This window comes from Plasmopara halstedii, assembly GCF_900000015.1.
Source record: "Plasmopara halstedii genome assembly, contig: Scaffold_350, whole genome shotgun sequence".
Taxonomy (NCBI): Eukaryota; Oomycota; class Peronosporomycetes; order Peronosporales; family Peronosporaceae; genus Plasmopara; species Plasmopara halstedii.
The window spans coordinates 527,685-541,906 of record NW_020187271.1 but is presented as its reverse complement, the minus strand read 5'-3'; the positions used below and the strand labels follow the sequence as shown (position 1 = coordinate 541,906).

General features: G+C 44.9%; 3 protein-coding genes across 3 annotated transcripts; all 3 read right to left on the bottom strand.

The window, feature by feature from the left end:
* Positions 1-655: 655 nt before the first annotated feature.
* PHALS_09156 (uncharacterized protein) lies at positions 656-1,030 on the bottom strand (the record flags this gene model as incomplete). Its single annotated transcript, XM_024724607.1, has 1 exon — positions 656-1,030. One exon carries the CDS (start codon positions 1,028-1,030, stop codon positions 656-658), a length of 375 nt encoding a protein of 124 aa, XP_024575466.1.
* Positions 1,031-1,571: 541 nt separating this feature from the next.
* Positions 1,572-3,686, bottom strand: PHALS_09155 (inactive ubiquitin carboxyl-terminal; the record flags this gene model as incomplete). Its single annotated transcript, XM_024724606.1, has 1 exon — positions 1,572-3,686. One exon carries the CDS (start codon positions 3,684-3,686, stop codon positions 1,572-1,574), a length of 2,115 nt encoding a protein of 704 aa, XP_024575465.1.
* Positions 3,687-3,689: 3 nt separating this feature from the next.
* Positions 3,690-4,593, bottom strand: PHALS_15354 (uncharacterized protein). Its single transcript, XM_036407391.1, has one exon. The coding sequence runs from the start codon at positions 4,141-4,143 to the stop codon at positions 3,955-3,957; it is 189 nt and encodes a 62-aa protein (XP_036263099.1). The 5' UTR covers positions 4,144-4,593; the 3' UTR covers positions 3,690-3,954.
* Positions 4,594-14,222: the final 9,629 nt, after the last annotated feature.

The following is a 14,222-nucleotide window of genomic DNA, read 5'->3' as shown; positions in this document are numbered from 1 at the left end:
TCCTAAATATACTAAATATATATAGTAAAATCTAAATACATGCATAACTACTGGCTACTTAGCTACATACCGTAATCTTGTTTGGGTGTGGTCACACGAGATGTTACACTACATATATCCATGATTCATTCTACTTCGATCGAGATTAAAATAATGTTTCACCCATAGTCTCTCATAGTTAATATTCCTGTAACTTGTAATCATACTGCCTAAATTTTCTGACCAGCCCACTTGTGCCACAAATCCTTTTTTTCGGACTTCGTATGTACCGATATTCGAAAATGCCAAAGCGGAATTTGAATTTCGTTCAGTTTGACTGTATTGTATCTGATACAAATTTGCAAGACTTGATTCCCGATCGGTGGTAGAAATACAGAAAAAAGAATGTTTCAAGTAGAGTGGATCTGTTGTATATTACGACAGTAAGATGCCTCAGGTTGGCGACCTCTGACTGTGCAAAGACAACGGCATATGAATTGAGCTAGGTTGTCTACATGAAAAAATTTCCGCTAACGTCCTTCATTGGTGACTGTGTGGACAAGCTGTCAGTCATTTGTGCATTCCTCCACTGTTGAGTAATGTTCTCAGCGCATAGGCATGTCTTCTAACAAAACACAGCTGTATTTCATGAGATAAAAGATTCTTTTGGTGCTGTTTAATTTTCGAAATACTGCCTAATTAAACAGTCGACCAAAATAAAACTGGCTGCGACAACTGCGATAATTGCTAATGCAGGTCCGCCTCCAAAACCCTTATCCGAAGGCATTTGATGCACTGCTATATCAGAGAACTCCGGCTGGTGAGAAAAGTCGTTCAAACGACGTTTGTTGCGATCCTCACTTTGCATGTTGCGATGGTTTTCTCCGCTTTCATTTAAAGTATCAGTCTGATAAAATTCCATCGCAGCAGGAGCGATTGAGGACCCTCTCAGAGCTCTAATTTTTGATTCATCGTTTAAGTACATCAGGGCATTGCTCGCCGCCAATAATGTTGTCACGAATAAAGTTGATACGAAAAGACGAAAAAACATTGCTGCGGAGGGTCGACGTGGTGAGTGGTGCTGAGCAGTAGAGAGAACTTCGGCAAGTGTTTGGATGGAGCGATGTGTGGCTACTGTTTTCCCTTTATGCTAATGGAGGGGTAGGTTTTTGTCAAGCACAGAAGACTGTGATTTGTGTGCGATCAACTAATTTTTTCTGTTTTATGCTAATATATGAAAGATCATGGATTGAGCATTAGAATAATACACTACAGTAATGAAAATTGCAGAGTGGCAATTGGCTTATCACCACCACCAAGTGTTTCAATCACACATACTATCACTTTTTCTATATAATATAGCATACTCTATCAATCTACGAGTATTTGGTTGGCTTTGTTACTTTGATAGGACTGACCAGCGACAGTATGGGACATTACGCCATACCTTGAATGTGGAAGCGTTCAGGTAATGGAAGTACCTAAGTTAACGAAGCCGTGCTAACGATGAGTTCTCGTGTTCATCGAAGCACTCAAAAGCGCTGCTTTAGCCAATATAATCGTTAAATGGGCCACTGACGCCTACAGTATCGCTACCGCAACAATGCTAAGCTTTCCACGGCTGGTTTGTGTCCACAAGCAGCACAAACTACGTCTGTCACCTTGTTCAGTAATGTACAACGTGGACACGACCACAGCTGAAAACGAATAAATTTGAGATGCACTGGATTTGGTGACATCAGCAACATTTCAAGTACGTGCACAAGGTCTTCATTTTCAAGCATGTGATCATTTATGCCCACAAGAATATCACCTTTGCGAATCGCACCACTTGCTTCAGCAGACAACTTGGCGCCTAAACCATTGACCTCAAAACCAGACACAGTAAAAACTTTTTTGATTCCTCTTACGAAAGCCGACGCTGAACTCTCATCAATTGGTGAATCGTCCAGTAACAACCCAATACCACCATCTGAGGCATTCAGACTCACATCATAACCCATAAGTGGACCATGGGGAGTCTGAGCCGGCATATCATCAAATTCTATCGACGCAAGTGCATGATCGCTCTGAAAACTTTTCATATTATAATTGCCTTTCGTCACGGGGTTTTCATCGTCAAAAATGTTGTCAGGATTCACGTCTAGTTGCTCGTCAGTGGCGGGATGAACCGAGTAGTCACGTAGACGAACAGAATTTTGCATCGAATGAGACATTGCCATGCGTAGCACCGCTCGCCTATCGACAGGAGTCGACAACGGACCCTTGTCTTTTGCCAAAATTCCATTGAGACGTTGTAGCGTGTCTTGGGCAGATTGATGTGCCTTGTGCAGATGAAAGTCCTCATCGCGCCACCCATTCCCTGCCTGAAACTCGATTTGTGCAGGCACTGATTTCGGTGCACGAGTAGGCAACAATACCGGGCTGATCGGCAGAGTCCTGGACTGTGCCTGAACAAATGGTGATAATGAGTCTTTTTGAGAAATTTGAACACTTCGCTCCATCTTTGCCAACAGCTTGTCTTCAATGCCACGTTCCACTTCGTGTGGAACGCTTTTAATAGTAGTCCCAGTACATAACTTCTCTGACGCATCCTTTTTGTTGGTAGGTTTGTCAGCTGCTGCTTCCCACCACTTGTGAATTTCTGTAGCGATCTTTTCAAGAGTTTCATGTTTGATGCCTTTCTGCTCATAAAAAAGCAATGTCGGCTGATAGCCGCCACGCTCAATACGCTGTCGAGCATCTGCCCACGTACCCACAAGTTTAACGCGGGTATCATCAAAAAGAAACCAACGCTGTCGCTCCACTCCGTTATCATCCAGACTGGTACTGGCAAAGAATCCCACATAGTGTCTTCCATAATAGCACACAAGACCACGAAATGAGAAACATGACGAATCTTCAGTCGAGTTATCCAGTCTGAAAATACGACCTAAATCGAGTGCTTGTTGAGACTCTTCGTCAATTTGACATTGGGTTGACAAGAGCTCCAGCCAGTCCTTAATATCCGTCTTGTTCATTTGAGTACTAGACCAAATGATACTGATCGCGAACACCATCGGCAACGTTAAAATCCATCTACTTAATGCTCTATGTCCCCCTACATCGCATAATTCACACGTTCCAGCCACTTTTTGTGACTGAGCTTCTGTTCTAAGTGCGTCCTCTAGCGTCATCTTCGTACCATTTTTTTCACTTCGCGCATTGTTTAGCACTTCCTGTGCATACACCCGATACAGAAAATCCGTATTCATGATAGGCTCAGCTGTATGGCCACAAGAGGCACAAATTTTAAGCTCCATAAGATTCATCTGGAATAAGCGATGGGCTACGCATTGTGGTTCGCAGATGATAGCAGAAGCGTCTATTTGTAAGGATGCGGACATTTCATCCGCGATATTAGTCATTCCAATCGCAGAAGAATTCTTGCGACGCTGAAGTAGCATCTGGTTAAATGTGTCATAGTGCAGCGCGTCCAAAATCGCCTCGAGCGTCTCTGTGGCATCGTTCATGGCTCCAAGAGCAAATTTGTCACCCAACGCGAGTCGCACACGTTCCACGTCAAGTACCGGTTGTTCTGCAAACTGATACATGATAAAAATCTGTTCAAGTTCGCACAATAGACAAGGAGTGATGGTCTGTGTCCGCACCGACCCTGCGTTCGTATGCTGGCCGCCACAACGATGATGCACGGCGTGGTCGCCCATAGATATAAGTGCGCGGCAGCTGCGTACATGCCACAGACTCTGGATGATCACATTGAGGAAACAGTTGTTGGCACCTATCTCGTTGCTCAAGCCCTTGCGCGCGCTGAGCGACTCCGAACTCGTTGACGCGCCCAACATCAGACCAGACCTTTCTCTCGAAATGCTTAACCCTTATCCTTATCAGTAATACATTTGTATTATCGACTTTGAAGATCAAGCATTTCTTAAGTAGAGATATAGTGTATTTGAATCGTTAACACCTAGCTTCTCATTTAAAACAAACTTTTCTGCAGTAGTCTAGCGTCGCGAACTCCTTTAAATGACGGCCGAAGTCTGACTTCCATGGTGTGCATGCTAAAATGCACGTGATAAAAAGCGTACTGCAAAGTGATAATATGATGGGTGTTACAATTGGTAAGTCTAGACGGTTAGTGGCGTGACGATGATACAACATCATTTGTCAGGCCGGATCGCTTGGCTCTTCCAAATGCCCCACCAATCTTCACTTGTTCTCCCCGCATGGCTTGGGTCTGCGGTCGCAAATCAACCTCGTGCGTCGGGGTCAAGTCGGTCCCATATTTCTCGTCCATCGTACCCAGCCGCTGCTCGCGATCTCGACATTCCGACGCTTGTCCTTTGATTATTACTTTTCGTCAGTCAGTCTAATTCGTTTGACCCGTGTCCTTCGACAACAGTTCCTTTGCTCACGCGCTGTTGATCTACCTTAAACGTTTTCTTCTACCCATAATCAACGCTCCGCTATCATTGTCTATCTCCACATGCTTCGCACTCTTTAGATCATCTTAGCCTTAAAAACTCGCGTCCTACATGTGGAGCCAAAGTGATTTTCTCAGCTTTCATGGTAAACAGTCTGCTTCTCGTAAGCTTATACTGAAAGGTCACGCCTCCTATTACTTTTAAAAATCTGCATCGCTCAAGCTACAGTTTTAAATACTCTATCACCCACCTTAATCGTTTGAAGGGCCTGATGCTTATTTTTTAGTTCCATATAAGTGCATCATGCTGTGCGCAATAAAGCTATTGTCTGGCAAATTAGAGTAAGCTACCACCAAAAGACTCAATTTTTGCGTTGAGCTCACCTGTATCCCCTAATCGCCTTTGTCCTATTGGGCGACTTCACTGCCTTTGAAGTGACAATTTAAAATTGCCCATTCCTTACTTGATGCTCGCGGCTTTAGACTACAGCGTGGACGACGCTGTTACGCCTAGCTGCACCCTCAAGCGTTGAACATAAAATGCACTTAAGTTCTTTAACATTGTCATCTAAGGCGCGGCAAAAAGCTCTTCGTAGCAAAAATCAGCTCGATTTCTGCTTAGAAGTCTAAGATTGCAGGTTTACTACATCTTTTGGCTTCAGTTATGAGCTAAAACAACACACGTTATGACCCATCCCATCGCACAAGGGATTGTTCATCACAAACAGAATGGAATGGCTAATCTGGATGGTGCATATATGTGGCAAAGTATAGCCCATTACACCATCCACTCCACAATTTCAAAAGTACTTTGATACTTTTGCAGACCTTATGAGGTATTTCACTTTCCGATCAACAAAGAAGCGATCAAGTGAACAAGCCAACATCTAAGTACGTTCTTCGTCAAAACGACAAAATACGGTGCTAAAATATTTTGACGTTTTCTCCATTCTCAACCAAAATGGAGACAAGAGGTCCTTGATGGAACGTTGCTTTTGTTAGTGTCGGACCAGCAATTTCGATGATTCGGCCCAGCCCACCGCAGCTAAGCTTGATTTTATGCGGACATTCATTCGCCATGAGAGCAAAAAAATGGAGAATCTTCATCGCCGAGTCGGCGCTAGCAGGAACCCCCAATCATGACCGAGCACAACCAAGCTCTGGTCGCCACAGTGTTGCCTCTCGCAACACTTCAAGCTATTGACGTAGCTGCGGACCACGTCGGGGACATCAAACTCTGCGGCCTGATGAGATTCATACGTGTTCGTTTCCGATGGAGGGCCGCACCACCGAACTCTGTAGAAGCGTTTATTGTTCAACTGCTTTTTCAACGATGCCAAGTCGATCGACCCTCGTGATCAGCAATCGTCCCGACCACCCAACGACGCTCTCCGCAAGAGTCTAATAGCGGGGTAGAGCTGAACGAGAAAACGACTTAGCGACTCTGGAAGTAGAGAGCGCGCGTCGTTGGCAAATCGAGGCATTGCAGCAGCGTTGCTTGACGCTGGAAGATCGCTGCGAGAGCTTTTCGCAGAGCTGAACTCAAAACTTCGACGTTCTGACATATGGTCCGCCTAATGCTCGTAATAGATCATCTTGAGAATAGTTTCTTGAGAATTGGCTGGCAAAATGCAAAATGAATATAGTCAGATTGCGTTGATGCAACACGATGATGAGGGTGGGTAAAAAATACGCGACGTAAGGCATGGTAGTATTTACACTTTAGAGCCCCGTTTTGATTTCCGCTTCAACACGCTTATGATGAAAAAATTTCGACTACTGAAGGACAAAAGTCGCGTGAGTTACCGGTTGCGCTATGTTTAAGAGGCAGGCTCTGCACACAAGGCACTCTGTGATGAGTATCATTCTGTTGAATCAGTAGAAGAGCTATCCTGTGATGTCTAACGCTTGTACGCCTAAGAGAATCTCCAGAGTGAGGAGTTTGTTGCTCTTCGCGGACAAGTGGATAAACTTCATGATCAGCTCGATCATTTATCAAAGGTATAGTAGGATAGGCAGATCCACTCGGAAGCTACAATTTTAGTCGACCTACATAAAATGTAGGCGCACGCGTGCAAGGATGGCTAATGTATACGCATTACCATTGCGTTACAAAACCTGGTACGGCCCAACGAATCTTGGCAAAGCTTCCTGCCTCCCAAGTTTAACACTGCATGTTCAGGCAGATTTGTCGTGCTATGTAGTACAAGATTATATACCTTCTTATTATTTCTTCCTTTTTTATCTGCCTGTCCTTTTGCAGATCCTGAGCTTTCGCAATTGAGTCTCGAACAAAACGACTTGTCTCTTCACAACAAAGTCATCATCGTGCTGTTCTTCACGACTTGTAACGTCGTGTAAAGGTCTTATTGAGCTTAACTCTGTGACAGCATGTAGGTCCAACTGTGGCTCTATATCCATAGTCCCTCCCCACGTATGATGAAGATCTCGTTCGTAATGAGAGCAGGTAGTATAGTATGATCTGACAAGAGATTGTGGAGTCGCTCAACGCAAGTTTTGCTAAAGGGAGAAATTCATGTCATTCGTTGAACAACGTTGCGTAACTACACAGTATATCCTCCATGACATGATTTTTTTACACGCTCTATTTGAGTGTCTATTTCAGGTTGTGCCGCTGATGACATCGACAATTTGGTGCTTAATAGTCCAAATGATGCATTCCGAAGCTTTGACGTGAAACGGGCTTCAAGGTCAGACACGATCTCAAAAGAAAGGTCATGAAGACAAAGAATAACGTCTAAGCTGTTCTCATGGCAATTATCTTCCTCAAAACAGACATAAGATGAGCCATCTTGCTAAATCGGTCCACTAATACAAGAATTTCACTGTCTCCATGTGTCGCACTCGAATTTCGAATGTGAAGTTCATACTCACAGACTTCCGATGACGCAAACCTTCATCATTAAGAACAACACTCTTGCTGTGTTCTCATGTTCAACTGCATAGTACAACAAACCGTTGTGTACTCCGAAATGGAGAACACGCGGTCGTGTGCGAGACGGAAGACGTTGTCAGAAGGGTCTCTGAGATACCTCATCAAGTCCTGAAATCTCTCATCAGAATTGTACCCTTGGAAGATTTTCTTCTGCATTGTAGTCGTTGCCTGCACTCTGATCATCGCATTGTCGACATGACTCATGTATGTTCTCGCTCTTTGACTTTGGATTATAGTCTGGACGTCTTGACAACATCATCTAAGATGATCATTTTGCACGGCTTGTATTGTGTAGCAAAGTTTTACTCTAGGGTTAGACCTGGCTTGCAATGTGTACTCCGCAAAGAAGGATCACCATCGAGCCATTCTCTGCGATAAATGAGGTGACATACGCAGCAAGGCATGATCTGTAAAGATCACAAAGCCCTCCTCTACAGGCAAGAACACACGAGACTATCCAAAGCATACTTCATTGCTAGGATATCATGAGTTGGATTGTTCTGTTTCGCGGGTTGGAGTTGTCGTGACAGATACAAAACAGTTTTCATCGTATTGCACCAACGCAAGCCGATGGCATAATCACTTGTATCACAGACCACATAGACAAATTATCGTGATTTGCAATCGCAAGAACAGGATCTTCTCTCAAGCTCTTCTTTACTTTGGCAAATATCGCCTGGTGATCATTTGACCATTCCCAATTAACTTCTCCTTCATAACAGTTGTAGGAGCTTCACCAACTCTGCATAATTGTGTGTGACCATTGTATCAGTTGTTCCACATTGTCTGGCACAGGTCAATCATGGATGGCTTTGTATTTCTCCGGAAATGCCATCCTTGCCCACAAAACAGCCGAGACCGAAGGTCTCAGTTGCAAAGAAAAAACAGATTATAAGTTAGCGTAGAGCATTTTCTCTCGTATAACTTGGAAGGCCTGACGAAGATGATCGGATGAACATCGACATCAGACTTCTCACCCGGTTTCTAGATATGCACGAATGTATCGTTAAAGTAAATTGATGCAAACTTTCTCATTTGACAAAGAAAATTGTCGCCATTCTGTCGAGAGTCGCGGGAGCGCTCTTCAAACTTTGTGGCATCACTAACCATTCGCACAGCATACCACATGGGGTACTGACTGCAATTAGTGGTGTATCATTTTCGCGCAATGATAAAGATTGATCGCACTAAAATATGGCACTACCAATCATTCCATCAAGAATATCCTTGCGTGGAACCGGAGTCTTGTCAGGTATGGTCGCACCGTTCAATTTATTAAAAGCGTGAACAAATGCGCCAACCACCTGTGGCTTTCTTTACACAGAAGGTTGGACTACAATGCGGAGATTTGCTCTCACACGCATGACCAGCCTTCTGTCTCAGTGCAAAGAACAGATCAATTGCAATGACTTGTTCTTTTAGCAACGGTCACTGCCGTGTGATACAATACCTCATACCAGGAAGTATGTCAATCATATGACGAATGCCGATGTAAGGTGGCAGTTCGTCCGGCACCTTGTTTGGAAATATTCAGCGTATTTGTTGACAAGTCCATACACGGATTGCTACTTAGAATTTCCCACGCCTTTCGTGTCTTCTCATTAAATACTTCCGCAGTATTGCTGTCATCGCCGATGATTTCTTCGACAATCGTATATTTGTGGGATTCGCCTTTTGCCAGGCAACGCTTCAGCGTCTTCTTGCTCATCAATGGCGAGAAAAGCAATTATTTGACTTAACTTGCTGGATTTTCAACCTTTACGTGACGGACAATATCGACGTAACCTTCTTTGCTGCAGACCACAACATTTTTAAGAATCGCTCGAAGTGTCTTGATCTTGATCATTCCTTCATAAAAACAAATTGAACCTTGATCAGGGGCACGCACAATACTTATCGAAAAACATTTCGTGGTGGTCTTCTTATCATTCTCTCGGGATGGGTCTTTGCGTCTAATTCAGCTATTCATCATAATACCATCGACCATGGAAGTCATGGTCGATTGCAAAGGAGAGAGTCTTTTTCTGGCGCCCCGACAGCTCCATCTCCAGTAACTGTCGTGACATGAATCTTCGTGGGCGTGTCCCAAGAACATGAGGGCATTGCACACCGTAATCATAATTGGAAGATATGTAATTTTTTCAACAGATGCATACGCCCCACACCTTTGCGTTCGACGTCATGCATCTCGAATTAGCGATGCCCGACTTGTTGACGACGATCATCATTTTCATCTAGTCAATGCTAAGTGGTGACGCTTCAACCATGGCACGCGTAGGATGATATCAAATTCATCATCGAGGTCGAGAAGAATAAATTCGACTTTACTTCGAAAATTCTCAAATTTCAGCGCCAAGCAAATGACTTGCTTTGGTATTTTCATTCTAGGTCCATTTTCTAATAGAAAAAAACATCTTATATTTCACATTGGGCAGGTTAAAACCATGCACAGATAAAAATCGCGCTCGAAAAAAGTTGATTGACGCATCATTGTCAATCAAAGCTCGTAGTGGTTCCTCAGAATCATCTACAAAGACTTCTTGGACTATCAAAGCTGCACTTTGCCTGGCACTTCCATCACTCATAGTAGAGACCGCATTTGCATCATGCACGCTGGGGCCAGTGTTCTATGTATCCACAGCATCCACAGTACTTTTTTCGAACCCAGTAGGGAGCTCCACCCCTACTGTACGTTACCGTTTTTTTACCCTTGTAAGTGTGACCTCTACATCGTCCGTGATTATCCAAGCATCCTGTGTCTGTTGCCGAATCGGCAATAAAACTCTGCAGTTCCGGGCAATCTCAAGCAGATTCTTACTTCCATCGTTACAAGGACGATCATTTACAGACGTGGAAATGTACGAGATATCTAGTGGTCCTGGATCAGTACGTGTACCGGTCGATTGCCTTGGTACGAACCCATTGAATTTGGCTTCCTTGATGCTGAACTCTTCTTGCATCGCACGATTCATGGCATCGATCAGAGTCGTTAATAATCACGAATCAGCTGATTCCGTATCATACCGTCGTTTGAACCCGCCATGTACGTTACAACTTGCGTTGAAACGCCAATCGACTCGTCTTCAAGGCAAGATTCCAAATAGCGAGGACGCTGTGCATACGATTGTGACCTTGATACAGCTTCTAGAACTCGGCACGGTCCCGATACTTACTCTGTCGTGGTCCAAAAGTCTTCTTCAGCTCGACTTTGATGTGTTGTAGCTGAAACCATATTAGATCGACAAAACGCTTGTCATACACCCAACACTTCGTACGACCCGCAAGGTTGGACATTGCGGAAAACACTTGCTGCAAGGGGTCTCGCAGTTTTCTTGCAGTGATTGCTGGAATTAACTTGACAAATACCGTGAGATAGGCTCGTTCTCTCCACCACCGTACAAAGACACGTTCAGTTTCAGAGGCATCGTTCCGAACGGAAAAAACAGGATTTACGACTTGCTTCCGAGATTCCATAATCTCATTATGCATGAAACCGAAGGCCGCGTTCTTCGTATCATCTGAATAAGACTTTTACAGTAGACTAACGACATCAACTTCCCTGGAGACGTCTCGCAACCGCTCGAGCGCCATCCGTTTATGTGAAGAAAACGAGGATCATCTCATTCGTCAGCAACTTGCAATACTGATGGACTGAATGATTCCTCAATTCCTTCTATGTTGCTCGGACAAGGACAGAGTACGGCTTGGACTTGAATGCGAGACGTGCTAAATAGTCGCGTCGTCTTACCGAAATAGAGTGTCGTTGAAAAGACCACTTGAAGTGCTATCAGTTTTAAAATGGTGCTGTTCACCAACAGTTACTCAGGCACGACACAGTGGCTTCTGCGACGAGGAAGCAAGTTCAGACGTAGAGAAGGAAGAACAGTCCCAACTTAGAGAGAAGAAGAATGACTTAACATCTTCAAAGTAAATTTTCAATTGAATCTAAATAAGTATGTGTTCCTAGCAACATCCAAAACACCCTAAGGGCTCATCGAGGTCTTACAAACAGATCCATGAGTCTTGATTAATAGATCAAGGATGTACTGAGGTTAGACCTCGGCTTCAACTCATACAGAATCTTGGGTGTGCGGAGCTTGAACTTCGATAAGCTTAAACTTCGACTTACGTGCGAGAATCCAGTAGAAGGGACATCCTTACGCCATCCACTTCGGAAGCAGAGACGCGTCGGACTAGTGACCAGTACAGATCGTGAGTAGACATCAACATTCTGTATCACACAGAATGTTTGGGACTTCATATAAGATGTCACGTTTGCATTTGAATACACCATAGTGTAATCTTCTCTTTTAAACCCCCACAACGAATGCAAAAGGTACTTTCATGTAATGGCTAATTATCGACTATTTCAGTACATCACAGGCGGTGGTCGTCCTCGGATCAATAGGGAGGAATATCCGTTTCAAACACACTCGCAATGGGAGAGTGCGGTGAAGTTGCGAGCTTAAATCGATGATCGCGCGGTCTCCAATATGATTCAATTGGATCAAGAGGCGATAACTCGATGCTCTGCGAATTTTGCTGCGTATGAGCAACTATTATCGAGATTTTTATCGCAAACGTAACGATGCCAGTTCAGTCACCTCATCAACAAGTGGTAGTAACCACGTCGGCACACATGGAGCGTCCCGTAAAAATCAAGGTGACTAGTTATCACGGGATTCAAGATGAAAATAGTGCGTCCTGGCTGCGAGAAATGAAAATTGCCATCACGATGACTCAAGTTTGTGAACACCTTAGTAAGTGGCCTTCGCCATTTCGTAATTGGATGGCCGTGCAAAGGATTGTAGAATGAAACGGGAAGTCAATCGCCCAGGCTTCTTTGCTACATGGCAGACTTGAAAATTACCATGGAATTGATGTTCCTTCCACCGAACATGACATTTTGTCAGCGTTTGAAGTTTTTGTCATGCCGTCAAGACAATGGCGTATTGTACAACTAATTATTTCGCTTTAGTATGACAAGCGAAATACGATCAGAGGCACTGATAGTCATTGTTAAGTGAGACTCACTTACTGTCCTCCTAAGACTCCAGTCTTTCGGCAGAGACCGACGTTTTGAACGATAAATTTTGAGTGCATTACGTGAGGACGTTTGTAGCGTCGAACATGTGGTCATTCGATCAACCCGATGGAAGCAGTGACTGCTGCTACTGAAAATTCGTAATGAATGGATATTAGCGCGCTGACTGTTTATAGGCAGCAAGTTCGCTGTTCTGGATATTAGCAATTCGGTCACATCCTCCGCAATCGTCCACGTGAAAGAAGTGCCTCACAATATGGTTCACATCGTAATGGTTCCGAGTCACGTAGTACCAATACCATGGGCGTTCGGGAAACGTTGGAAACCAGTAGGTGCAGGGCGGTCTACTGGAGCGGTTAAAGGTTTTTTTGAGAGGGGAAAAAAGCTACGGTAGCCCTGCTGCACTTTGTGGCACTCGTCGTCAATTTGCGCCTGAGTCGTTACGACTGATCCTCTGTGAGGATGGAGGAATACGCTTATTTGCCCCAGAGCATGCAGGTCGGGCTGCTGTCCCTGCTGGGCCCTAAGGGCGTGAAGCACCTTGTTGCGCAAGGGCCCGAGGCCATAAGCACGCGCCTAGAGGTGTTTTCAAACTATGAATATGCTCTGTTAGAGCACTTCTAGCAGAAGCTGTCAGCGTCGACTATGGAGTCATAGACACAGTCGACGACAAATAATTTTTGCCGACCCAGGCCGCTCTTGGTGATCGCTTAGACCTTCGAAGTAATTATAAAGAGAATCTCATGTTCTGAATAAGTGAGGCCGAGACGGCTATGGCATCCACTATACCCCAGAACGAGCAACAGCGCGTGGCGCTAGCTATCTCCAAGCTCGAGCAGCGAGCGCGAGAATGGGCACTGACATGCGGTGCTTCGGTTGAAGCTGAGATGCCCTCTAGGAGGGAGCTGAAGCGTCAGCTTCTGCGATTGTTCTTTCCGCCTAACCAGGTTTATCGCGTGAGATCGCGTTTCCTTACTGCCCGACAGAGCAAGAAGGAGTTGGTGGACTATGTCCAAGAGTTGAGAACTCTCATTGCGGGAATTGTAGCCGATCTTCTCCTTGAGGTTGTCGCAGTGGCCGTCTTTATGGAGGGCCTGCACGCTGGCGTGGCCAAAATGGAAATCCTCCATGTGCATCCGTCTTCTTTTAAAAAAGTGGAGAATGTGGCATTGAATGCCGAATTTAGCTTTAAGTCAGCACGACTTGGTCGGAATGCACACCCTCGATGCTCGACGAGCGGACCCGAACCAATGGATCTCAGGTATGCTGAGAAACAGGAGGGGGAGCTTCGAGCTGCCGGGCAGCGTTTAAATACCCGACGGCGTTTTGTCTGTGAAAACACTCGTCGCCTTTGGACTAATTGAGCACCGTTGTGCCTCAAAAAGGTAGAGGGCAGCTCGGTTCAGCCACGAAAAGCTCGGTGCTCTTAAACACGGAACGTATGTGCAAGCCGGACGTGCTATTCGTAAAAACTATTGTGAAGAGCTTTGATAAGCCATGAAAAAATTCATCGATTCTGGTGCGTCAGGCAATTATGCTCGACGCTCTACGCTCGAAGAAAGTCAGCTGTAAGCTAAGGCGCTAGAAGCGCACTTAAGTGACACCGTCACTGTTTGCTTAGCAACGAAGGTTGTGTCACTGTGCCGAGGGTCCCTGTCGACCTCGGTGCCAGGTTCCTTAACTTTGATAGTGTAGAACGCAGTCTAGTCTTAGGTTTGGATGCAAGGTATGACCTTATCCTAGGAATGGCATGGTTGAAACACCATGAGTCATGGATTGATTGGAGGTCAAAGACCTTGAGCGCCACGCGCACGTCTGCC